The sequence below is a fragment of the Palaemon carinicauda genome, chromosome 2, assembly GCF_036898095.1.
Source record: "Palaemon carinicauda isolate YSFRI2023 chromosome 2, ASM3689809v2, whole genome shotgun sequence".
Classification (NCBI taxonomy): Eukaryota; Metazoa; Arthropoda; class Malacostraca; order Decapoda; family Palaemonidae; genus Palaemon; species Palaemon carinicauda.
In genome coordinates this window covers 36,136,603-36,163,681 of record NC_090726.1, presented here as the reverse complement: position 1 = coordinate 36,163,681, position 27,079 = coordinate 36,136,603, and the positions used below count along the sequence as shown (strand labels likewise).

Sequence of the window (27,079 nt, the reverse complement as noted above, 5' to 3'; positions counted from 1 at the left end):
GTAAAAATTTATTATTGATTTGGGAGTGTCTGTAAAACTTTGGCATTTCACAAAATTTATATAACTCTATAGATGTACGCAGTTCCGGTAGGCCCTGCTGCTTCCTCCGGTGCCTTTGATGACCGCGGAGGTAGCAGCAGTAGGGGATTCAGTGTTATGAAGCTTCATCTGTGGTGGATAACGGGGGAGGGTGGGCTGTGGCACCCAAGCAGTACCAGCTGAACTCGGTCCCTTGTCAGGCTGGGAGGAACGTAGAGAGTAGAGGTCCCCTTTTTGTTTTGTTTCATTTGTTGATGTCGGCTACCCCCCAAAATTGGGGGAAGTGCCTTGGTATATGTATGTATGTATGTATAGATGTACATGTGATTACCCTACAATATTAAGAAAAGTTGAACTGTTGTCTAGAGTACTGAAAATGAACTGAAACAAAACATAGGGATGGTTTTGACTTTTAATGAGAAGAGGAAAGAGGAGACAAAGACCCATAATCATTTGAAAATGGGCAAGGGTGAAAAACTTGACCAGAAATGTATTAATGTAGGGAATGAACAAGAGTAATATAAAGGAGATATTTTACAATACTTCCAATTTATAAAGGGATATTCTGGTGTATAAGTGTTAATGGTTTTGATAGAAATTTTACTTGCTGTCATGTATTTTTCTCTTCATTAAAACAGTATTTAGCACACCACCCTGCTTGTGAAGAGTATCGTCAGGAATTCCGAGATTATCTCATTAATCACATAGTTTCTGGACGTCCCCGAAAACGCCTAAAGCCTGAGGTATACTTATGGGAAAAAATATACAAGATAGACTTCAAGACACGGCCCTATGAACCACCAAGGAGATTCTTTGAGCCCCACTTGTGAGTAAAAATATAAATATTTGTTTCATAATTTTAATATATGTAAAAGCTTACTTTTGGTGTTATAGAGGAAAGCTTTGAAGATAATTTAGAAAATAAGCTGTTCAGATTTTAACCCCTGATAAAAATCTATGGGAAATCTAATATTAAAGTTTAATGATCATTTATTGACTGATTATGTAAAACATTCCCGTAGGGTTTTGGTCTAGACACCTTTTCTTACCTTCATTCCTTTTGGATCAAAGTATCCAAAATAATAAATTGTCATCCGTAAAATTCATTTAAAATATTTTCACATTTTACTTGTAACAAATCTAAATAATATTTTGATTTAGAAACCAATCTTCATAGAATACAATATTTGTAGTCCAAAATACATTTATGAGTTTAACATTTCCATCCTCTTAATGGTATATTTGCTGGTTCATAGTTACTGTATTTTGTTTTCCATGTCTGTTAAATATGTTGATATTACCATTGATTAATTTAATTCAAATTTTTTTACCAATGTCGTATATCTCTAAAGTTTTACGTTAAATTCATAAAGCAAGCTACAAACTAGAACAAGAAATTTTACCACAGATTTGAATTTGTTATTGAAATAACATTTGTTTCTACAGAAATACAAACTCAAGTCCTTTAATAGAAGAATGATTTTAGCAAAGTTGCAAGCTCAGCTGTTCAAATTTTTAATGAGGTGTATATAGTTACCGGCAGGTATCTGGGGAAAACCCCATCTCCTTGCCAGCTCACTGAGTAGCCACTTTGACTTAAGCCGCCTAGTATGTAGAGGCATGCTATTAGTGCTAACAGAATTGGCTTTTTTCATTTTCTTTAGCTGATTGCGTGCATGATGGATGGAGAAACCGCATGAGGCTATCGTGACCAGGGGTTTCTGGCTGTATTTATGGAATGCCCAGAACTTCTGTGTATCCCTATTCTTTGTGTTTTTCATCCAGGGGTCATGACTACATATAGCCATCACCCTGTGAGGAATATAGGGATGTCAGGATACATGAGGAAATCATCAGCAGCAGTCCACCAGGCAAAGTGGAAAGTCTTCTGTAATTGGTGTTGTGGAAGGGGTATCTCTCCTCTCTATGCCACTATTCCAGCAATAGCGAAGTTCCTCGTGTATTTGTGTGAGGAAATACGCCTTTCAGTCTTGGCAGTTAAAGGCTATCGCTCAGCCTTAAGCCTAGCCTTTAGACTCAACGGAATGGATATTTCCTCGTTGCTAGAACTTTCCTTACTTGGTCAGAGTTATGAACTTACCTGTCCCCAGTCTGAAGTGAGACCTCCCTATGAACCATTACGCCAGGCAACAGATAGCCACCTCAGGTGGAAGATGGTGTTCCTACTAGCTTTGGTTTCAGACAAGCGAGTTTGTGAACTTCATGGTCTCTACAAGCGAGTTTGTGAACTTCATGGTCTCTCATACGACATCGCTCATTCAAGGGGATGGGGAGAGGTAACGTTTGGCTTTGTCCCTGAGTTTGTAGCCAAGACTCAGAATCCGAGGGTAGCGGATCCCCGATTCAACTCCTTCCAGATTTCCAGTCTCCTCTCTGTAACTGATGACCCTGATTATCACTTACTCTGCCCAGTGAGGAGTTTCAGGCTGTACTTCAAGAGAACAGTTGCAGCCCGTCCCCGTGTGTCTGCACTTTTCGTCAGCACAGGGAGGAACAAGAGGGTCACTAAGAACACCATCTCTGCCTGGATTCGCAAGGTTCTAGACCATGCCGAATCCGAACCATCCTCCTTCACGTCATCCCAGAGCCCACGATGTCAGGGCCGTAACTACATCTATGGCATTCAAAACACATTTCTCTCTGATGCAGGTTCTAAAAGCTGGGGGTGTGGAAACTGGAAACGTCAAAATTCTTTCACAGCCCACTACCTGCAAGACGTGACCCACAGGAGGCTCAATACGTTCTCTATCGGCCATGTGGTGGCTGCACAACACTTGGTATAATACCTCAAGCTCCTTACTAGACAAGTAGCAGAAGAGTCAGGGCCCTGTTACCCGGTTTTAGTCTGTGTGAATGAAAAGGTTTGACTGGCTCTCATTCTTTTTTTCATCCTCCCCTCTCTTGGGAAAAACAGCATCCTGGGTTCTCTGCATAAGCTAATGTCAAACCACTGCAGGTAAACCATGCTTCCTTGTGTTCCTAGTATTAAGCTAATACTGTTGTGTCCCCATCCCCTGGCGAGGTGATATTGGGAAAGTCCTGGTTACATCAGTTTTCCTACAGACTCTGAATAACTTTTACCTGGACAGTCACACTTCTACTGTAAATATCTCAACACATAGCTGGCGTAGGCCGCAAACCTTGCATAGCAAGGTTTTAGCGAGTTGCAGGGTAAAGCCAAAGCCAGTTTGGCAGGGACGTCCACCCTCCTAATGGGCGAGTCACCCCTAATAAATAGCGTAGGTTTGTATTCCAGTTACGGAACAAATGACAAATGCGTAGATAATTTTCCATTTAGTAAATTGGCCAATGACCAATTGAAAGCAGATTTATTGATAAATTCTATTTATTAATGATGATTAGATTTTTCTATTCTTGAATATGTAAGGTAGACGTTATACTGTAGATGGAAATCAAATTAGTTTATAAAATTATTTCAAAAGTAACCAATTTCATAAAGGCATTTGAACCTTAGTAGTTTTATAGTCGACTGGTCTAAGCAGTTATTAACAATAATCATATCCTTGCCATTTTTCAATACATGTGCTAAACTGTTGTGAAGTCCTCTAGTTTTCTAAACCATGCATTGCTATGTGAGAGTATACCCACATAATCAATAATGTCCAATAGGCCAGGAGACACAGCAAATGAGATATATGTATATTGTAATTTATTTTACAGATTGTTCCTTAGGTTACAGTAAACATCATAATGTTTAATTAATCTATTTGTTGCAATGTATGAGGTTTGGATCTCAAAATGCATGTTTAGAACTCTATTAGTATTCACTACCTATTTGGACCTTTAGTGTGGAGGTAAGCCAGAAAAAATTTTTGCAGAATCAACCAGTGTATTTGAACTGCTTTCTCAGATTCCAACTTGTAAAAGTTAAGGTTTTTTTTTTCTTTTTAGGATCAGAAATTTGTTTTTGGGAACCACAATATTGATATGAATTGTATTTGATTATATAATGCACTGGGAAGGTGCCGTCCTGATTGTAACGGATAAATGGGTGAAAAGTTGATATTTTTTTTTCTTTTATAGTGCACAGAAGAATCCTGGTCAAAGGAGGCTTGATGACTACATCACAATATTTATACCGAAGGCTTTAAGGAAAGATAGGAGAGTAAGACGAAAGCCAAGACTTAATTCAGAATTGTTGTTTAAATATGATGATTGAAGCATTTTCACTTTTATTTAGCAGCTGTGTATATCCTTCACTAAATTCATCAAAGGTGAGCAATAAAATTTAATCTCTTGATGTAGGAACAAATACAGATTAAACTGTTCAAACAAAACCCAGATATTGGTTGCTTTATGTAACTGGTTGAAAGAAATCTCCAATGTTAAAAAATTATCAAACCACTGCTTATGTATAGGTAACTATAATGAATAGCAATATTATATGGCAACTTTATTTATGTATATCAGTACAATTAATACAGTAGTAAAATATTAACAATGATGTGTGGTCGTCAAGCTAGAAAAATAGTTGTTCCACGGCTTCATTCTCTCAAGTTAACTTTATTTGTAGACTTGTGGACAACAGCAAAAGTATACAAGTTTGACATTTCCATTACTTTATACAGTACACTCAATTAGCTAGATTTAAACTTGTATTTATTACTATCTTCCACCAGTCAACAAAACTAATCTTTCAAAGAAGCTGATGCATAATGTCAAAAATATCTTCAGATGCATCAAAAGCATTACAGAGTATACATTTTTCTGATAAATATAGGGCTTTAAGATATGTTAAGTTATATTTAATGTATCTATCTGTCAGTCATAATCACAGGACACTTAACAACTTTTAACTGTTGTTGGTACTTAAGGCACTGGTCTGCTTCAAAATATTTCACTAGTGGTGCAAGACACTGTTTTACAGCAATGTAAAATTGAATTTTCTATCATTTCTGTAATACCTACCAAGAATTACTGTTGTGGAAGTGTTCAAAACCTGTTCTTTTCATGTTAATATTACCCAACAGATTTGGTTTCTACCACCAAATTATGCAAGTCTGAAGTCAACAGTCAATATGACTATTCATTAGGTCAGTAGTCTAAAGTAGTCAGTTGCTGGTGTATAATATCAAGAAGTTTATCACTCTGAGCAAAGCACCAAGAATACATCCTGGTGTAGATATTGTAAGGAAGCCTGTATTCCAGAACCCTTATAAAGTATTAGGTTTGGCCTTTCAATTCACCAAGAAAATGAACAGTTTTTTGTGGATGGCCCATCGAAGAGTTGAATAGCAGGGGTCTCACGAGTCTCGCAAAGGATTTTTTACTCTTGGATAAAGCTGAAATGATTAGATTTATATATTATACTTTATAGCACTGTAATATAATGTAAATGGTAATTATTCTTAAGATATGAATTCAATGTATAGTTAATAAAAATTGTGTAACTACCTCTTGTTTTACAATATTACCCACCAGGTAACAAAGTAAAATAGAAAAAAATTTTCCAAGGATATCTGAATATGCAAAGGCAAAGGAATTGACATGATTTACCAAACATTTAAGGATTACTTTATGGAACAAAAGTGAACTTAGTTGTAGAGATACATGTCTATGGTTCTGTGAACTACAATTGTGAAATTAGCACAAGTGAAGCACTTGAAAATGTACATATAAACAAAATTTTATAGTATCAAATATGAAATATAGTATCAAATATGAAATATCAATTTTTTGTATTTTTCTAAGCTACACAAACCTAGTTCCTTTCTTTACATCATAGGAGCTAACTTTTGTCATGAAGCTAGTACCCACCTTCAACACCAGGTAAACCGTGTTCTTCTTGAAGGAAAGTGGAGTATGGACCATTATTATTATTACTAGCCAAGCTCCAACCCCAGTTGGAAAAGCAAGATGCTATAAGCCCAAGGCCTCCAATAGGGAAAAATAGCCCAGTGAGGAAAGGAAATAAATGTTCTCACAAGTTAACAATAAATCATTCTAAAACGTAGCAACGTCAAAGCAGATATGTCCTACATAAACTATTAACAACGTCAAAAACAGATATGTCATATAAACACTATAAAAAGACTCATGTCAGCCTGGTCAACATAAAAACATTTGCTCTAACTTTGAACTTTTGAAATTCTACTGATTCAATGACCCGATTAGGAAGATCATTCCACAACTTGGTAACAGCTTCTAGAATACTGTGTAGTATTGAGCCTTATGATGGAGAAGGCCTGGCTATTAGAATTAACTTCCTGCCTAGTATTACGAACAGGATAGAATCGTCCAGGGAGATATGAATGTAAAGGATGGTCAGAGTTATGAAAAATCTTATGCAACATGCATAATGAACTAATTGAACGACAGTGCCAAAGATTAATAGACCGTAAGTTTCTGTCCAACAAATTAGGATGAGAATCGCAGCTGAACACCAGACAGGAGAACAATACTCAAAACAAGGTAGAATGAAAGAATTAAAAATAGATTGATCACCAAATATCTTGAAAGACTTTCTCAATACGCCAGTTTTTTGTGCAATTGAAGAAGACACAGACCTAATGTGCTTCTCAAAAGTAAATTTGCTGTCGAGAATCACACCTAAAATTTTAAGTCATACAAATTTAAAGAAACATCAATACTGAGATCCGGATGTTGAGGAGCCACAGTCCTTGACCTACTTACAATCATACTTTGAGTTTTGTTAGGATTCAACTTCATACCCCATAATTTGCACCATGCACTAATTTTAGCTAAAACTCTATTAAGGGATTCACCAACCCCAGATCTACATTCAGGGGATGGAATTGATGCAAAGAGAGTAGCATCATCTGCATATGGAGCAAGCTTGTTTTCTAGGTCAAACCAACATGTCATGTGTGTATAGTATGAAAATTAATGGGACAAGAACATTACCTTGAGGAACACCAGATATCATATTCCTATACTCACTATGGTGCCCATCAACGGTAACTCTTTGCAATTTATTACTTAAAAATTCAATAATGATGCTATGAAATGACCCACCAACTCCCAACTGTTTGAGTTTGAAAACAAGGACCTCGTGATGAACACAGTCAAAGGCTGCACTAAAATCAAGGCCAATCATACAAACTTCCTAACCACAATCAAGGGATTTCTGTACAGCATTGGAGATTGTAAGAAGGGCATCACATGCTCCAAGGCCTTTATGAAAACCAAATTGTACACTAGGGAACAGATGATTACTTTCAGCAAACCTATTATGTGACTCCTACCTACTTAGAACTATGAAACTCTTCATTTGCTTTCATAGTGGTAGAGGTGAATATGAATACTCAACACAACCAAACTTAGAGGCTGAAGTGCTTTGACCAAAGCAGAAGCACCAGACCCACATACCAAACAATTCCAACGAAGTTGAGCAGTCTTGCAGGGAGTCATGAACTTATAATTAGTCAAACAAGACTTTACGAGAAAGTTACCAGATCAACTTATTTTTCTTACTCTTCTGTTCGTTGCAAGGAGTATGTATGCTTCCTTTTTGCACTTGAACATGCCGAGTCTGTCTTTTATATTCTTGGCGAGATTTTCTTCTTGGGTGTCAGCAAGTTGGAGGAAACCACACATGCTCCAATCAGGAGCCATTGATTCACTAAACACTGTAAAGCAGAGGTCACTTAGGGGGACTGGCATTGTATAGTACAGTATACCAAGGATATCAAGAAAAGGGCTATACTCATTGATGCGAGGCATCTTTGTATAAACCAATCAAAGCAGTAGTGGCGCAAGTATCTCACACCATGTGTTCCACCCCCATACGGGACTGACCAGATCCACAGCTGTCGTCCCAGTCCCCCCATCCTTTCACGCTTGCTAGCACCAGGCTTGGAGAGTCAGCAGTGATAGTCTGGGAAGAGGCGAGGAAAGAAGCATGGTTGCCTCAGCAATACTGTAGAAGGAAAACTTATCCCCAAGAAGAGGGCTCTTCATGGCATTTTTCATCTCCACCCACTTGCATCATTGGGAAGGAGACCAGCTATGACACTCAGGGCGGGGGGGTTTTCTGTGAATAGGAATGGTCGCTGCACACAACACAAAGGTGGTGTGTATCTAAAGACAGCCAAGCCATGAAACAGCCTAAGGTCAGTTCTTTAGTTCTTAAAAGACTTCCGATTTTGATTCCATGAAACACAATTCACTCATGAACAAAAAAAATTGTACCAGCACAAAGGGGATTTGTGAAAAGGGGAGATCTGTTCTATGAACAGACAAAATTAAAATAAGTTCTCTTTGTAGGCAGGAGTGTTTGACAATCTGCAATAAGTTCCCTTCTTGAAACTTTCATTCAAAATATATCGGCCATTAGCTTTATGCTAAAGCGATCTTCCTATGTTAAAAGGGCATGGTTTTGTTAGCGTTGGAACAAATGATTTTAAACAAAAATGTATATAATTGCACTTAACCCTCCAAATTCACATGTTTTTAAGCTGGTGTTTGGTATTGGTGATTCAATCAAAATTTTGATTTTTTTTTTTTAGATTTTTCCATCCAACTCCGTATATCATCAGATGATAGTCAACTGATATGTGCCAGAAATAAAGAAAATTAAAATAGATATGCCATGAATATATGATAGAAATATGTACAGTATGTCAACTACAAAAGGTATATATTTTTTCTAATTTATCAGATTCTTGGCAGTCAATGGTTATAACATTTAACCCTAAAATGGGGTAATAATTAAAATGAAACCAACTATGATTACTTTGAGTACTTGAATGAAACAACTATAACTAAAATACTCAAAATATACAATAAACAATCACTAATACATGAATAAAATAAAATTTAGCATCTTTGTATTATTCACTTGGTACCCTCATTGAAAATATAAGCTATTATACTTTACAGTTCTGCCAAGATAAATGTTTGACAAACTGAATTTTAAGTGCATTCTACTCTAGTAATGCAGTGACAAACCTATGTTCAATTAGCGACTATGAAGGTTTCAATGTTAACAAAAACAAGAATCAAGGCATAAAGTTACAAATATAGATAAAAATTTATGTTTAAAGTCTGGCTTTCACTTATAAATTCATTGCATATCTAAAAAGGAATAAGCCTGTATATAATTTCTAGCTTTTCTCTTGCTATCAAGATGAAAATGTGTAATTTAGCAGTATTGGCTATATTATTTACTTTGTAACAAACTTCAACTATTGTATTAAGGAATAAGCCTGTATATAATTTCTAGCTTTTCTCTTGCTATCAAGATGAAAATGTGTAATTTAGCAGTATTGGCTATATCATTTACTTTGTAACAAACACTTCAACTATTGTATTGAAATCACTCGCAAAACTTATTATTGTATTATTAATTTATGAAATTTTGGCCGGGGAAGCCATTCAGCAGTTATAACTATATTGTACAGTGTTCTTTCATAGACCTAGTCTTCAGGACTTGGAGGTTGCAGAGGCCATCATAAAATTTTATAAGAATATTTTCAATACAAAATCATAGGTATTTTCCATTCTTTAACCATAATAAACTAAGAATTTCATCAATAACTAAAAAAAAATTTAATAGTCATAAAGTTGCTCCTTTTATTTGAAAGCAATGTCTTATGTTTGCCTAAATCACTCTCAACGGTTCATACTTTACCACATATTACTATTCTCACTTGCCGTGAATTTGGAGGGTTAAATATAAACATATATATACATATACACACATTAGTGCAGTGTAAATCAAACAGTTTGCTTAGCAATTTCATTAGTGCAAATAAAAGACAAATATTGAAAAAAAATCTCTAATACATTAGTGCAAATAAAAAGACAAATATTGAAACAATATTTTGTAATACTTACTCCAAGTAAATTTCTGGGTACATATCCTTGAATATCATGAAGTTGCCCCCACCACCATTCTCGTTCATACTCGTCACCCCTCCGAAGAATAGTTATGGCATCTCCGCATCGGAAACTTAGTTCGTCAGAAACCTGACCGTCATAATCATATACACCATATACTACACCCCCATTCATTATACCTAGTTTTTCTTGAACACCTGCAAAAAAAAAAGGGGGGGGGGTTATCATTAAGGAGTAAAGAGCATTATTAATAAAATTTTACCATACAGTATATCCTTTCAAATCTATAATCAACAAGAAAAAAAATCCCTATGTCTGTGAACTGCTCATGATGTTCATATTGCATCTCTCGAAGACCGGTTTATATTGATATTAACACCAAATCTAAAAATTCCCAGTTTTGTTTCTATTCAATAGTCTTAGGCCTTTAGTACAATATTGAGACACTAGCAGTTAATGGCAATAGGCTTGGCTTAGCTATGGATTAAAAGCTTTGTATTATAATCTCATGCTTCATAGGTCAACACTTTACTTCCTGTAAATTGTGAGTTATCCAGGTTATTAGCGATCGTTACGGATGTCTTCTGATTGTTCATGGAAGTTACTTTTGGACAATCATGATCCTCATAGTGATTTAGGTAATTGCTGTGAGGAATGTTGAGGGTTTACTGTTCCTTATGAAAAGTTATGTTTAGATTGTAGTTGACCAGTTTAAGAATTCCTAACATAAAACGAAGCTACTTGTTTAGTCGGAAGAAAAGTTGAGAGAACGCAGGACAGTTGATTATGGTAGAAATGATTATAATCTTCTCCCTCCAGCTATTTACAAGATCTCGGACTTAGATATCATAGCTTCAGAAATTCTTTCCATCGTTTGACAATTCTTAAATCCAAGGCCAGCAAATATCCGGGCAAAGAGTTTCTAGCCTAACCCGCTCAGTTTCAAACAGTAGTCTAACTCAGCCAGTAGGGTTCTGGTGGTGCACAGAAATGACTAGCCTCTTCTGGAAAAATAAAATTCCAGAAAAAATGAAAAAACTACATCCTGAGGCTAATGCTCCTACTGGGTGTCAGTATTATGGGTGATTAAAATAATTTAATTTGCTGTTAATTTAACACATCACTGATCAACATGCTCTAAAAAATTATAAAAAAATTGGTCTACCCAGCACTTGGATGCCAAATGCTTAAGCCTGGGTCACACCTGCTATTCCTAAAGACTGGTTCTTTCAACATTTCATTGCAAATTAAAGTTGTACTGCCTTACGAAGGTAATTCTGTTGATTATCTCAATCATTGGTAATGCCCCGAGCATCTACCCCTGATTCTCTTAATCATTAGTAATGCCTGAGCATCTACCCCATGTGAGTGATTCCTGCATGAATATTGAGGTTTTGTATTTACCCCTTAAAACAACTTCACTTCTACAACAGATAGATGATGGCATGATCACCCATTTTTAAAAATGACACTTGTCAAGACCTACATGGAAGCACTTAGAAGGGTTACAATATTTACAACTGTGTCCACAATAAATAAAATGCATGAAAGGAAGTGACATACAAATTTGAATGGTTTGAGAATGACTTATTACCACAATTTGTTAACACATTCATGGAATTAATCTATACCTGGGAGAAGAAGAGGATTTTGATGAGTTACATTTGAATTTCATAATGAGGAGCTTATGAACAAAGATTTGAAGGAGCTGGAAGAGATGCAGCATAATGAAGACCAAGAAACATTTTCTGTCCAAGATAGAGACAAATAATTGTCAAAGCATTTTCTCTTGTGGTGGGGCCTCTGTATGTTTAGGATTAGGATCCTAATCCTGAGAGTTCCTCAAAAATTTAAATAGAAATTAACAACTATCCTATACTAGTCTTATTTATGCAGAGGAGACGAAAACAGTGCAAACCTCCGTGGAAACATACTTCATACTAGTAACCTCTACCTCAAAAGCCTCCTCAGATGTTGAAATGCGATCCCATGTTCAAACTTTTATTATCACAATTGGTATTAAGTTTACCATATCGCACAAAAAAGCTGCCAATTTATGTATCATTAACATAGTAGCAAATTAACCTACAAAAAATTCACGCTTCCAACACCCTTCTGGGAAGGTACTTGTTTGTAAGCTGGAAGTGTTGACAAATTTCCTTACAAAACACCACAATTAAAATCATATTCAGGGAACATCTAACCTCTAACAATCGTATGATATGCAACTTATGCATTGTTTTTAAAGGGATACTTATTTTTCTTAACGACCTCCTTTTACCCGAACCTTCAATAGCATTTCTCTGCTGACGTTATTTACACAAAAAACCATACTAAAGCCACACATAAGCCTAGATTATTGCATGATTTCTATCTCACCTTTACCCTGCCAGGTCAAATATTGGTTTTAGATTGAGAATTTTATGCATTATTGTACCAATCAGTGCAGAGATTTGGTGTCTATAAACCTAACAGTAAAAAGACAAATAATTACTTACTATAAAGGTACTGTGAACAACCATCATATCCTTCTTCATCTTGTTCACATTTTTCTGCAGCAGTTTCATGGTCTGAAAGAGTTGTAGCAAGAATACAAGCTCCATGCTCTACCAAAAATCGAACCATTGAGACATTATTACAGGAAGCTGCACAGTGTAATGGTGTCCTGAAAAAAAAAATCACAATACAAACTTAGGCCACTTAAATTCTAATTACCATAAAAAAACAGGTTACTGTATAATACAACATTTTTTCTTTATAAAAGTAAAACGGAGTCAAAATTAAAAATATATAGTCTAAACTCACCATCCATCTGAATCTTGTGCATTTACATCACATCCAAAAGTAACTAAGAATGTGACTATGTCAAGATGTCCAGCACATATGGCATTGTGAAGTGCAGTTATCCCTTCATCATTAGCAGCAGAAGGATTTGGCACCTCCATGGCTGTACGCCGAACAAGTTCCAATTCTCCTTCCAGAGAGGCATCAAGCAAAAGGGCAAGAGGATCAAAGCTAACTCTCCGGGGGACTCTTGAAGAGTTTTTAGTTTTGAGATTTCCTTTCTTTATCCTCCTTACAATAACACCTCCATTATTAGAATTATTGTTATTGATGTTGTCATTTATGTTGTTTATGATGTCGGACGTGGACAGGTTACTACGGTCGCCTTCATTTTCTGTATAACAAAAAAAAATGAGTGTACTTTACATGCAAATATAAAAATTTTAGTTACTACTACACTAACATTACTGTGCTAAAGAGCATATCAAAGGTAAGATATAACAATAGTATTTTTGAGGTCAATATATAATTTAGGTTATTTTAAAACATTACAAATTTTATATTTGTATTTTACCTAGCTTTACAAACCAGTCATTTAATGGGATTACTACTGATCATATTTTGTAAGACTGGTTCAACCAAAATTTTGTTTGGTTGCTTCATGCTGGGTAAACAAAGCGCATGCACAGGGAGCAAGCAGAAGGCTGCTAACGGCGTCTCTTCACATCAATCGCCTGGTCAAAGACTTGTGGGCCGGCTTGAGGCAGGACCTTTGGTAAATAACTCAAGTTTGTATAGCTAGGAATAATACCTCCTCTCTGGACAATCTAATTACTATAAATAATAGCAAGAGATTAGCCAAGAATCACATAGGATAGTGTGGCCGGCTTGAAAAAGGCAAGGCTAAGAGGTAAACATTTTCTCTGGTCTAGTTACTAGTAACAATAGTAAGAGATCAAGGAGAACTGCCAGGGAATATAATTGCCTTGCATGAGCCAAGGCTGATCAATCAGTTCCCAAAAGGTAATCTTCGCCAGGGGTGAAATAATATGAACAAGTGTTACATAATAAAGAAGAGGACAATTTAGTATGACAAATACTAAATAGATTGAGACACAATTGCTTTGGGGGGGAAAAACCCCTGGTCAGGCTACAAATGTAAAGAAGATTGTTTTTTCCTCCGTGGCCTTCCTAGCCAAGATAGTCGGAGTAATGAATCCTGAGGCTGAACACTAGCCTGCATCCTGTGAGACTGCCAGTTAGTTCATCAGTTCATCATAGTCATAGTAAAACGGTGACCATTGAAAGAATGTCCACATACTTGAATGGGCCTTTTCAAGGTAACTATCCAGCGGTGTGTTTCTTCCCATCAACCAGTTGAGGATTGTAATAAAGCATTGTCTTGTGGAACGCTGAGGTTGCGGTAAACCCACACGTATCACATGCTCAAGTGGGGGTCCCTAGCGATGCTTTCCCTGAGGGTATATAGGTTCTTAATTAGTTTCTTTTCACCAAAGGAGACAATCTTCTGAATGCATTGCATCAGGTCGTGTGTATCGCATGTTTGATGGGGGACCCTAGCGACACTTCCCCCGAGGGTATTTAGGTTTTATTTCATTTCTCTTTGCAAAGGGAGACAGAGCTCTTGAATGCATTTCCTCAGGGCACGCAAAAACGCTCCCTAACAACATAGCTCAGAGGCTATGTAACCAAACAATATGAAGGTTGAGGTAGATCCATCAAAATCATATCTAGCGACGCTTCCCCTGAGGATGCAAAGGATCTTCTAATAGGATATGCTTGTACAGAAAGGTTGTCCATGACTACCTTCTTTCCCAGATATTTCATCAGAAACTCACACTGCTCTCAGGAACAAATCATTTACCTGTTTATATGGTCTGATTGATGACCCTTCTACTTGACTTAACTACTCTAGGTAGGGAAGAAGAGGGTGGGCTGAAGGGAATGAGTAGTTCCGGGAAGCCTTGGGGCGTGACCGTAAGTAATGCAGTCCGACCAACCATTTATAAGCTTCTACGGATCGCTTAAGCCTTAGAAGCCCCATATTCACATGGCATACCTGGTTCCTGAGAATGTGTTGGGAAATGAGGGCTCTCCTCATCCCACACTGATGCCTTTTGACTTTGGGGAAAAGCTCTCTCAACTCTAGGTTCCTTCCAGTAGGATCATCTGGTTGTCTATCATCATGCAAGGTGAGCTAGGACATAATTCCTCAAGGTCTCGCTGTGCATATTCAACTGTCTCTTGACGATTGTCTTTTGAAATTAATGCTTCAGCTAGTTCTTGACATGTATTATTGAAGGGAGATTCTCACTGCCTAGGAAGAGACTGTTCTCTAATTCCCATCGGGAGGATATTAAGTAACGTAAAAATCTTTCAGATTCCTATGGCGAAAGGTTAACTCTCTTGCTGGGAGAGAGACCAGTCCTTACAATAATTACATGGAGATTCTCTTGAACCTCTTATCAAGACAAGAGGGGCAAGGAACGAGTGTGTCAGTGCCCAACTGGCAGAAAGGACGTTACATGTAGCTATCCTGTCCTGACAAGGACATAAATACTAATTTACAGGACACACGCACTCACTCGTAACCTGCAGTTGATGAGTAGACACTCGAATGACTGTAAATTAGGAAAAAACAAGTTAGGAATGCTACACACCAAAAAAGGTAGGCGAGATGAATGTGAAAGGCTCGATCGCAGAGAAGAAGTGAGAGAACCTCTTCACTTTGCGACCGGTAGTGTTTAGAGAGACACTGTGAGCAGCCTTCCCCTTGCTCCCTGCACATGCTCTGTGTTTACCCAACACAAAGTATGACACAACCAACCAAAATTTTGGTTGAACCGGCCGTAGGAAGTATAATCAGGAGTAACCCCATTAAATGACTCTGAAGTTTGTATCTGCGTAGGAATAAACTAATGTTCCTCAAGATCAATTACTTCTATTAAGATACCTTAGCTTAAACTGCACTTGTCACACTAAAATCATTATTATAGTCACACAACTAGACAAAACAAAATGAGATTAAATATTAATGTTCAAGGATTTCTTTTGAATACTATTCTATTTTTCACTAACCTGGTCTGCCTTCTTCGATGGTAACAGAGTTAGTGTCTGCTCCATCCGGTTTTCTAGAATCATCCTTAGGTATATGGACACCATTATTTACTAAAGTATTTTCTTCTTGGCTCATTTTAATATCTTCTTTTGAGTGATTTATCCTCAGTTTTTCAAGCTCAGTTACTGGGAGGGATTGCTGCATGCTTACATTGTCAGCAGCATCCATTCCATTCTCCTGTTGAGTTCCTTGTGTGTCAGATGTTCCATTCTCTATCTCTTCAACTTTCTGTCCTAAGAGATCAGAAGGAGGAGTTTCGTCTTCAGGGAACATGAAATCTGGGGGCATTTCAATGCGCCGGTTTATCGATACGTGCACTTTTTCTCCTGCATCAGATTCTGTCTTGGAATTACTTACATTGTTATGGATATTATTAGCCACTTTAAGCATGGCACCATCATCAACTCCCTCAGTAGACTGAGGGTCTGTGCCCGTTTGCTGAGTATAAGTTGACATTATCACATTTTGGCTAGCATACCTGTCAAGTAAAGTATAGAATTAAAGTATTAAATATTAAAAAGCATAGTAAATTATAATTGTATTCAGTCAAAATTCACATAAGCATGTGTGTTCGTTAGAACAAATGCATGATCTTTAGGTCTGGGTTTACATTATTTTTTTTAGCCATTATAGCTTATGATTAAGTAAATGAAATGTTAAAATCTCACCTGAATCCATGTTGGGATCGACCTTGATTTACACGACTTGTAGGAGGTGCAGAGTTAAGGCTTTCATTGCTAGCAGCTAAGTGGTCACCTTTCTGACGAGGAGGAGGAAGAGGTTTAGATGGGACAGCTGGCTTAGGTGGTAAAGCAGGTTTCACACGACCATTTTCAGTTCCTGAGGCAGTCTCTTCATTTCCTTCCCCTTTAACATTTTCAGACTCCTGGAAATTTAAAAGGAATTTTATAATTAACTACAGATGCTAAATCCCGTGGATATTCTTAGATGCATAACTATAAACATACAATATACATTATCAAATGTAGAAAAGTCATTAAACAAGATTAACATACAATTATGTTAATTAGCTTCCCTTTAAGAATCATAATTTCTAATACTTAAAGTTGTTGATTTGAATAAATTAATGAAATTGAAATTTATACTTATTTGTCTATCTAAAATAGGCTTGTAAATAAAATTCCATTTTTCATAAATACAAAAGTTACTTTATAGATTAATTATTGCACAAATGTTTCAAATAGTCAGACCTTGCCATTTGCAGAGGTTAGGTAAAACCCACCAGCACATGCTTTCACACACTAGTGAATAATTAATGACCCTTTAATGACACCCTCATATCCCCTATTACATTATATATTTAGAAAAAGATTACCAGGTATGTATTTCGAGAGAAAAAACAAAATTCATATGACACCAAAGAAGGTTTTAAAAATGCAATTATATAAAAACATCAGTTAACATAATCTCCCCTTTCATAAGAGAGTACAGGGGTGTATGCTGTGCTATATTTGATCTGCATTATTCGTGCAATTTTTTTTCTTTTTTTGTCATTTTAGTGAGGGTGCACCAATTGTACAAGTGTGAATGCACCTTGACTAACATAGACAGAAGCACAGACATGTGCAATTTCACTATTATACAAGCCAATGTATAATACTGTAATGGCTTTTGGTCTTCTCTATCAAAGCCTGTTCTGTATTATGGGTTACATAATGGTGAATAAATATCCATAAATATTGCTTTATTGAATAACAGGGTCATTCCGTACATTATCAAATTTGCAAATAAGGATTGACTGCACAATACATTTAAGGTATTTATGTAATCACTGCAATGTTTTGGGGAATTTTTTAAAGATGAATTAACTCCAGGATGTAGGTTACAATACGGCATGAATAGTTTCTTCCTATTGCGACCCAAATAAGTCCAGTTCATGCGACTTAAGCCCTCATACTTGCAGGAAGGCTCTCCTTTTACTCGGAAGAGTTCAATCATATCTTTTTATCTAAACTATAACAAATATAGTTTGACTGTGATTGTATTTTCTTTTATTATCCAGCAGTGCTTTTAAACACTCCAATCTACGACAGAAACATGTGAAATTTTTAGAAATCGATTGTTTTCATCACTATCTTTCAACCGCCCCCCCCAAAAAAACTTAAATCTTGCCCGCGTATAGTTGCTGAATATTACCAATCTCTCTCATTTTTTCCTTGTATATGGTATATCCAATCCCTATTTTTAATGTAAATTTTTTTTTCACACCATGGGAAAATTTAGTAATAATCATGCTCACATTATAAACAAAACTGAAAAATCTTCTTTATGTTACTTTTACTGTAATTTGAAAAAGCAATTTGCAGTACAGTACGGTGTGTGTTTTAAATAAATTCTCCAAAATAGGCTTGACTATCAAACACAGCAGATATAATTGTGCAAAAAAGGTGAGTATTTCAACTAAGTACAGGAATTGCACAAGGTTCTAATACCAGTAACCCAGTTCTACAGATAGAAACCTATTTATAAACAATCTAGTCTTTATCCCTTTTGTTTTTGCTACTAACCTGAGACTGATGCACGGGCAGTAGACTTCGGCTCTGTGCATGGGATGTTAACCCTGGATTCAGCTTCTATAACAAAGAGTGTTGCTCGTGTTAATATCTACAGGGAAGCAGGGGCATTTAGGATGACGACAAATGCAAGCATAAACTGATGAGGATATAATTAGTAATAAGCTGCAATATCAAATAACAACACAAAAGCATTAGTAAATCTTTTAGAAGAAAAACAAAGCTGTAATGCTTTTTGCATGAAAAACTATGGACACAATTGAAGGGAGGGGTAACTTATTATTTTGAAATAAAATTATGCTATAATTAAATTTAATAGTAGGTCCTGTTTACAGCCTAACAGTTTTTACTAGTGCTTGCAACCTCACCATCCTAGTTAGATAGGGACAGGGACTTCGTGGGAGAGACTAAAGGCGATTCATCAGCTGCCATTGCATGGCCCTCCCTGGTCATAGCTTAGATGGAGAGCTGGCAGGGGTGTTTATCAGAAGTATACAGGATATGATTGGTCACGGACATTGTGCAATAAGTGCAGTAACCTGTTCCTTGCCTATGCTATTTATAAGTGACCTTTAAACTTATTCAGCCACTATTAACACCTCTTCAAAAAGGTAGAAAAAATGCTAGGTTGGGTCTCTTACTAACAAATACCCAAGAATCGGCATGAAATAGAGCTGCTGCTTCAATTTACCTTTAATATGATGTATGTATTAGTTTACATTACTGAGGTAATTTTTTCTAGTGAATATGAATATGCAAACTAAATCTAATTCTTCATTATTCATGCAAACTAAATATAATTCTTCATTAAAGTTTTCTCATTTGGTTGATTAACCATAATGAATATTCTATATTAATTATGGCAAAGATAAAATTTATATCCAAAATTCTGGGTAAAATTACTAAAGGACATTATTAGGAGCATTTTACTGGCGACACAGGTTCCTCGCCCAGAAAGATTTTTCCTTCATCAAAATCCCTTTATTAGAAGTACATTATAAAAAGTGATTGTTACTCTGAGAAACCAAGTTACAAGTTCTGTTTATTTAGCATATGCAACCTAAATATTGTAACAGTCTGTCACTAACAGCATTAACAAGTAAAAATTTAATTCACCTCCAACTTGTTAATTTATTGATATTATTCTAGTAAAAAATAAAACCATATTTTGATTAACTTTTCCTCTAAACATTACTAAAACCTTTTCTGATTGATTGCAAAACCTTAGACTAATCTTTAAAGAAATTACAAACATTAGTGGTGTAAAAGACCGGTTAGTTGGAAAACTCACCTGATTGAAGGAGACAGAGAGGGAAGTAGGGGGTAGGAAGGGGCGTGAGTCCTGGAGGGCAAAGAAGGGATTAGGGTTAGTTACCAACTAGGCTACCAACCAGTAAACTACAAACAACAACAATAAGCCTTTGGGTACATTTCCGCAAACACCTTTGTAAAGAGAGCTAATGGCTGTCAAACTTGACCAAATGAAGGGAGACGCTGATTAAATGCAGCAATGGAGCAATCGTGAAAAGCTCTTATTTGTTAATTTGATAAACTTGCCATTAATAGTGCTGAAATGCTGGAATCTTCAATAGCGGTGTCAGAAATAAATACTATACATTCCTGCTTACCACTAGAATGTTGACATGAAAAAATAACCCTACTCCATTATAGTAATTTACTTTTATTTTTCCCATGAGACCAAAATTTTCACTAACCAGCATGAAATTCCCTGAAAAATTATAGTACAGTAGAAGTTTTTTGGTATTTGAAAAATTGTAAAAGACTTTTTAAGTTAATTACCACTATAGGTTTCAACTTTTCACCAGCTAAAAAATCAATGAGGTAATTAGCTTATAAAAACTCAGCATTCCTTCACTATGAATGGCCATTAAATTCTACGTAGTATAATGCTCTATAAATTAATTTTACTAGAAAACAATTTAAGTATCAAGTACAGTCAAGTGATCATCTGTGTATATTTCACATTAAATTCTAATTTCACCAAGGCTGACAGGCAAAATTTCTTCACGAAAAATATATGGAGCCATTTTGAATGATTCTTAGCCTTTACCAAACAGCCACTCAAAATACAGCACTATCAGAATTCATGCATCTAGCAAAAATCACAAAGGCAAACTAATAAAAAAAATACTTTTTACTTATATCTTGCATATCAGTAGCCTACTGGAACTATTACATTTATACTATTGTAGATACGTCATAGAAAAAATTAAATTGCTTTCCATGTGTTGAAGTATTTATAGAAAATTTAAGAATTAGGTACATTGAGCTTGACATATAATCTAGCATTGATAATTCATACTGTAATTAAGAATACATTTTCACATGCTTATAAAAATAATAATGTAAATCATTACTCAACAATGTAGGAAGTTTATTTAAAAAATACAGTAATACCTTGGTTTACAAGTAAATTTTGAATATAAGCAAATTGGAATACGAACATACAAATTTAAAATGGGTTATTGGGTTATTGCATCGGTCTGCAAGCAAAAACTTTCTCCCTGTACGGGCATTTTTCCTGGATGAGTACTAATAAGCACGTGATGCACAGAAATCAGTCACATGGCACTCGTACGGCACCCAACTTTGCTTTGCATTAGCTAACAACAAACCCCCTTCCTCAGGGTCTAAATCTTCCACTATCCAAGCAGCACTAATAGAAGGATCATCTCCTAAGCACATCTTTAGAACTGTAATACAGTAGGTCGGTTGTCCCCACATTTGCTTTGTCAAGATTAGATTGTTGTTGTTTATCATAAAGAAATTTTGTGCTGTGTTGTAAAGTTAACAGTTTAGTGACAATGATCCCCAAGATGATTGAGATGGTAAAAAGAAGGATAAAATTACCAGAGAAATGAAAAAGAAATGATTGCGAAGCATGAAAAATGTATGCGTACGGCCAACCTACCTAAAGTGTACATTTGTACATCATTATGAACGATTGGCACAGTAAGAATTCTGAACAAGAAGATATAAAAGCATTTGATGATGTAAAACCAGTGCTAATATTGACAAATCAACAGCAAAATCTTAACATTAAGAAGTTTACCAAAAACACTGAAAAAGCAATAGTATAGGAGCTGCATAAGGTGCAACACCTAGAGAATGTGGATTTTCAACTAAAGAGAAAGGGAAGAGTGCCAAACCTCAAGCTTCAAATGAAATTAGGAGATATTAAGAATGTGGGACCCTAACAAAAGTTTGCAGAAATATCCCGGATAAGGTTTCTGCATGGTGCGCAGCAAATATATTTACCATCAAAGCCGTCTCATTTTCATGCCATTTTAAAGAATGGAAAAGGCAGTCATCAATAGATAGGTCCCTTGTCAAAACTGAACGTAAAGCCCTGTCCACACGATCGAGCATGCCCGACGGGCAAACAGTGATACCATGCCACGATAGTTAGTGAAAATAAGGGTTAATGACGTCAGAAGCGGGAAAACCACAGACAGGGATCTGGCATCAAAGTGTTGCCAGATTCCTGCCTTTAGTTTTCCCGCTTCTGACGTCATCAACCCTTATTTTCACTAACTATCGTGGCATGGTATCACTGTTTGCCCGTCGGGCATGCTCGATCGTGTGGACAGGGCTCAAGTGTGTAAAAAAATGACAACCAATTGTCCAGAAAGTGTAAATTACGGGATTCACTTAGTGATAGTGAATACTCTTCAAGAGAGCACTCCCGATAAAAGTTCTCATAGAGGGAAATGATCCTCCCCCTCCTCCTCTTAGGTAAAATTAGAGTTAATTTGTTAATATTTCTATTTTGTATTGAATCAAATTTTATTAATTTGTGATTTTAGGGGTAACCTTTAAAAATTAGTGTATACGTGTATTTATTGACATGTGAAACTCATAGTTAATTCCCTCTTTATTACGAGCATTTTAGTTTGACAGCTGACTCCCAAAATAAATCAAACTTGTAAACCGAGGTCCCACTGTAAATTCTCAATGATTATGGAGAGTTGTGTTTCCTTTTAAGTATCACTTTTTCAAATTTCAATTAAACAAATCTTTAAAATACATGAAAATTATATAACTATTATATTTTTGGATGTGTTTGGCAAAGGAACATTTAAAGGTAATTCCAATTAACATTAAAATATATATGAAAGTGCCAACAATACGCACAAAAGAAAAAAAAAAGTATTTTAGAAGGGTGCACCAACACCCATAGTACATGGATTAGACAAAAGCTTTCACAACACCATGTTAATATGTAACTACTAAATATGTTAAAGATACTGTTTCAGTCTTGTTTGTAGGATTATGAACATAAAACACACACACACACACAAAAATACACAAATGCAAAATCAAATTAAAATCATGAATTTTACCTGATTTGGTCCTGCACTTGTAGAACCAAGTGGCTGCGTCCTCTGATTGAACTGTTGGGCCCCAGGGCCATAAACCCTACAGAGACAAATTAAGTTTTCAGGGTATGATAAAAATGTGAAATTTATAGTATCAATAAAAAGCTAATTAATGTTAACATATTATCCAATATATCTCTTTTATGAAGACCAATCAGTCGGTCACACAACCATTTTATGCTCTAAATTATAGACTTTCTATATTTACATACATATATATATAAAAGTAATGTTGAAAGAAGTGGGGAATTAACCTTAAGTGAGCAACAGAATTACATAAATGCTACGTTTCAAAACATCTGGGCCAAAAAGGCTAAGAATAAGATATTTTTACCTTGGAGTCATTGCTGGATTAGGCGGAGGTTTAACTGGTCCCGACGGTTGCTGAGAAATATGCAGGGGCTGTGACTGATTTAATGCGCCTGGTGCATGGGCAAGTCCACGGGACGGAGGATGAGTAGGGATACTGTGGACAGTCCTTGTTACTACCGCACTATTGACAGGCACAGTGGTAGCAGTAGAAGTTGCATCAAATGTGGCAATAGCTGGGGCAATGCCAGTGGGAGTTGTAGGAGCAGAGTCTGAGTCTCCTCCACTCTGGCCATTCTTTGTCTTGAAGGTCATCGAGAACTTAGTATTATACGGAAGTGTCTGGTACTTGGGATCATTTTTGTTAGGACCAAACTCTCCCAAGTCCTCACTGGTAGGTACCTGTACAAAATATACCGTATTAAAAATCAGCTCTAATTTAGTATACAATACAGCTGTACATACAGTTTAGAAGTGTATAACTAGGACATTAACTTGGATATACAGTACTGAATTTCTGATGTAGAAGTGTATAATATTAAAGCTCTGTACTAGAATGCAGTACTTAAAAGAAGGTATACTGTACTGTATCTACAATATTACTTAATTTTCTTTTATGAACAGCAGTATCTCAAATATAATGTTGGTAATACCCCGCGATACATCGTTAATTGTTTCCAAGAGACCTGACTACAGTATGTTGATTTTCAACATAGGTTGGACTTTCACCCTATAAAGTGACTCATACATTCCCTTTACTTGTACGAACACAAAAGTGTACTTGCAACCTGCTACCATTTTATTTTAACTCGATACCTACATTAATGGGTTTCATGTTTAAGTACAGTACAGTACAGAATTTCAGTGTTATTGTAAGACATACAGACCGATGTAAGGTCGGGTAAAATGGCGTAACAATTTCAATTTTGAATTTCTTATACTGTAGGTGAGTGAAAAAGTTGGAATTGACATTATGTCAGACCAACAAAAAGAGGGGTACAGTGAACCCTCTTTTATCGCGGTAGATAGGTTCCAGTCGCGGCCGCGATAGGTGAAAATCCGCGAAGTAGTGACACCATATTTACCTATTTATTCAACATGTATATTCAGACTTTTAAAACCTTCCCTTGTACGTAGTTCTGTTAACAAACTACCCTTTAATGTACAGAACACTTAATGCATGTACTACAGTACCCTAAACTAAAACAGGCACAAATATTAAAGGTGATTTTATATCATGCATTTCCTAAACACGCTAAAAAGCACGATAAAAAATGGCAACCAATGTTTTGTTTACATTTATCTCTGATCATAATGAAGAAACAAACTGGAGGTAGAGCTTTGCTTATTACCCAGACATATTTCCCATACTTTTCCCTTAGAACTACATCACATCTTCCTACTTTAGATATATATATATATATATATATATATATATATATATATATATATATATATATATATATATATATATATATATATATATATATATATATATATGCATATATATATATATATATATATGTGTGTGTGTGTGTATATATACATATATATTTATATGTATACACATATACATACCTACATATATACATAAATACATGCATACATATATATATATATATATATATATATTACTGTATATATATGGGTTATGGAAAAAATCCGCGAAGTGGTGAATCCGCGATGGTCGAACCGCGAAGTAGCGAGGGTTCACTGTATTACTTAAGATATTGATTTTGTTAAATAAATATGGCTTTCAATTTATGAGCGATATGCAAACCATAGCACAAGGTGAACAAAAACCATACCTTGAGATGTTCTGAAGTGTTGATGTCATCTGCAGAGTTCTCACTATGAATACCATCCCTCAGAGCCTTCTGCTGTACAGCCTTCAATTGTGCCTGCTTAGCCTATAAACAAGAAGCAAGATGTTACTAAACTACAATAACAATATAACCATACAGTACAGTAGTTTGTGACTTTCTATTATCTTCAATATAAAGAACTGTATTAATAATTTTCAAATCAAAATACTTCACAGTGAGTTTGATGTAAATCTTACAAAAAAGAATGAATCACTTAAAATTAATAATTTTGAGGAAACACTGCTTCAAGATTCCTTTGTGGTCAGTTAACGGGAGGTCTGAGTTCAGCGTTTTTCAAAGAAAATCTTACTATTGATACAGTATAATATAAAAGGAAGGTCTGAATAATAATGTACTAAGGGGAAGTTTAATTTGTTCTTTTCATTAAGGTGACAATTTCAGTTACTTATAAAGTATTCAATGCTTGATGAATAATATCCAACATGACCAGAATTAGGCTTTAAACTATGCACAGAAAGGGTATACAACATAAGAGAAATTATATTACTTCTGCAGTAAAACTTAAAAACCATAAACTTATGGCAACTGAAAAATTGAATCATAGAAAAATGCAATACTGTATTGACTGCAAGTTAGTAAGACAATGAAGTACTGTACTGGTAAAAAACTATACAATTTATAGAACATTCATTCTTGATACTTTAAATTAATACAGTATTTGATACTTTTAAATTCATCACTCTACAACTAAGCCTATGGTACCTGTGTTGCAGCTGTAATCTGTGATGCAAGTTGGTGATTCAAAATCCGCTTTCGATGTAGACGCTGCTGTAACTCTGCAATCCGTTTGTCAATTCGCGTTATCTCATCACGTCGTGCTGCTAATGTTTCCCGTTGGGCATCTACTCGTGCCGAAGCTTCTCTGTTCACACTATTACGATACTGCGTGAAAAAAAATAAAAATAAAAATTATTCAAGATAATTTGTATTTTTCCTAACTCCTGTATACAAATCTGAGTCCTTTCATAAAATTATGATTTCAGCAAATCTGTAACTCTATAAAATTTATAATGAGGTGTAGCTAGTTACTGATGGGTGTCAGGTAAGCCCTGAACCCCTGCCAACCCAATGAGTAGCCACTATGACCTTCACCAATTACTTTTGGGGTAGTTGAGGCAGAAAGTGTAACTTAAAGGACTCAAGTTTGTAGTTAAGAAAAACACTTTACCTCAAAAATTTGTGATTTGGTCTTACACAAATACAAACCCTCATCCTTTAATAGGACAGTACAGAAGCTTACCTGCAGCCATGTCAGATCCAGCAGGTAAGTTACACCCCAAAGGAGGGGAAAGAAAAAGAGGAAAATGACCAAACATTCTTAACTCTTATTCTAGACTCTCGTCAAGACCCCAATCTTAGACGAGATGCTTCTTGTCCTGTGAAGGATCTAGGATTACTATACAACCTGTCTAAGGACTTATGGGTATACTATAGCAGATAGTGAGCCCTGAAGGTTTTCTGGCATTTCCAGTCTTCGGCCTTCAAAACTTGCGCCACGGATAGGTTCTCCCTAAAGGCTAACATTGACCCTATACCTCTAATGGTGGATATGCTTGCTTGAATATTGTGATGGTTTCCCAAAGCCAGAAAGATAAGGATATGGTGTTCTTGGAGATAATTTTCTTTAGCTTGCCTAATTTATTCTAAGGAAAAGATTTTGGTCCTATGGCCTGAAGGGCCGAGTCAGCTTCTGATAACACTATGGTGCCCATACAGGACAAAGCAGCAAATCACCTGAATCAGTGGTCGCATCTTTAAGGGAAAAGATGAAGATGGATTCGAACCTGGGGTCAAGGTTCAACATCTTTGCAATAAACTCGGGAACAAAGGTGAAGAGATCTTCCTTTGCTCCTCAGTATGACTGATGGCATACGATGAGCCACAGTTTGCATACCCACTTCGATGAGACCACAGGCAAGGAGGAAGATTGCCTTTAGGGTCAGATCCTTAACTGACACCTACCTCAAAGGTTCATACGGGGCCCTCTTGAGGGACCTGAGAAATCAGGCGACATTTGATACGGGCAACTCTAGTTCTCTCGGAGCTCAAGACTTTCGAGCTCCCCAAGAGCATTGTCAATTCCTACTATGAAGAAAGGTCTATGCTCTCCAATCTAAAGAACTAGCTTAAAGCTGAGCAACAGCC

At 36.0% G+C, this 27,079-nt stretch overlaps 2 protein-coding genes across 2 annotated transcripts in view; one reads left to right on the top strand and one right to left on the bottom strand.

The window, feature by feature from the left end:
* Positions 1–4,422, top strand: part of mRpS30 (mitochondrial ribosomal protein S30) — a 69,949-nt gene extending 65,527 nt beyond the window's left edge. The window contains exons 8-9 of the mRNA XM_068354628.1: positions 678–865; positions 4,105–4,422. Coding sequence (XP_068210729.1) covers positions 678–865; positions 4,105–4,240 — 324 coding nt within the window. The 3' untranslated portion in view covers positions 4,241–4,422. The remainder of the gene's footprint in view (positions 1–677; positions 866–4,104) is intronic.
* Positions 4,423–4,461: 39 nt separating this feature from the next.
* The window catches only part of LOC137616058 (apoptosis-stimulating of p53 protein 2-like), a 55,773-nt gene continuing 33,155 nt past the window's right edge, over positions 4,462–27,079 (bottom strand). Inside the window, 12 exon segments of the mRNA XM_068345739.1 lie at positions 4,462–5,363; positions 9,880–10,079; positions 12,381–12,547; positions 12,688–13,060; positions 15,766–16,283; positions 16,474–16,691; positions 18,334–18,399; positions 19,631–19,681; positions 22,704–22,779; positions 23,074–23,450; positions 24,857–24,958; positions 25,637–25,816. Of these exon segments, the coding sequence (XP_068201840.1) occupies positions 5,325–5,363; positions 9,880–10,079; positions 12,381–12,547; positions 12,688–13,060; positions 15,766–16,283; positions 16,474–16,691; positions 18,334–18,399; positions 19,631–19,681; positions 22,704–22,779; positions 23,074–23,450; positions 24,857–24,958; positions 25,637–25,816 (2,367 nt within the window). The 3' untranslated portion in view covers positions 4,462–5,324.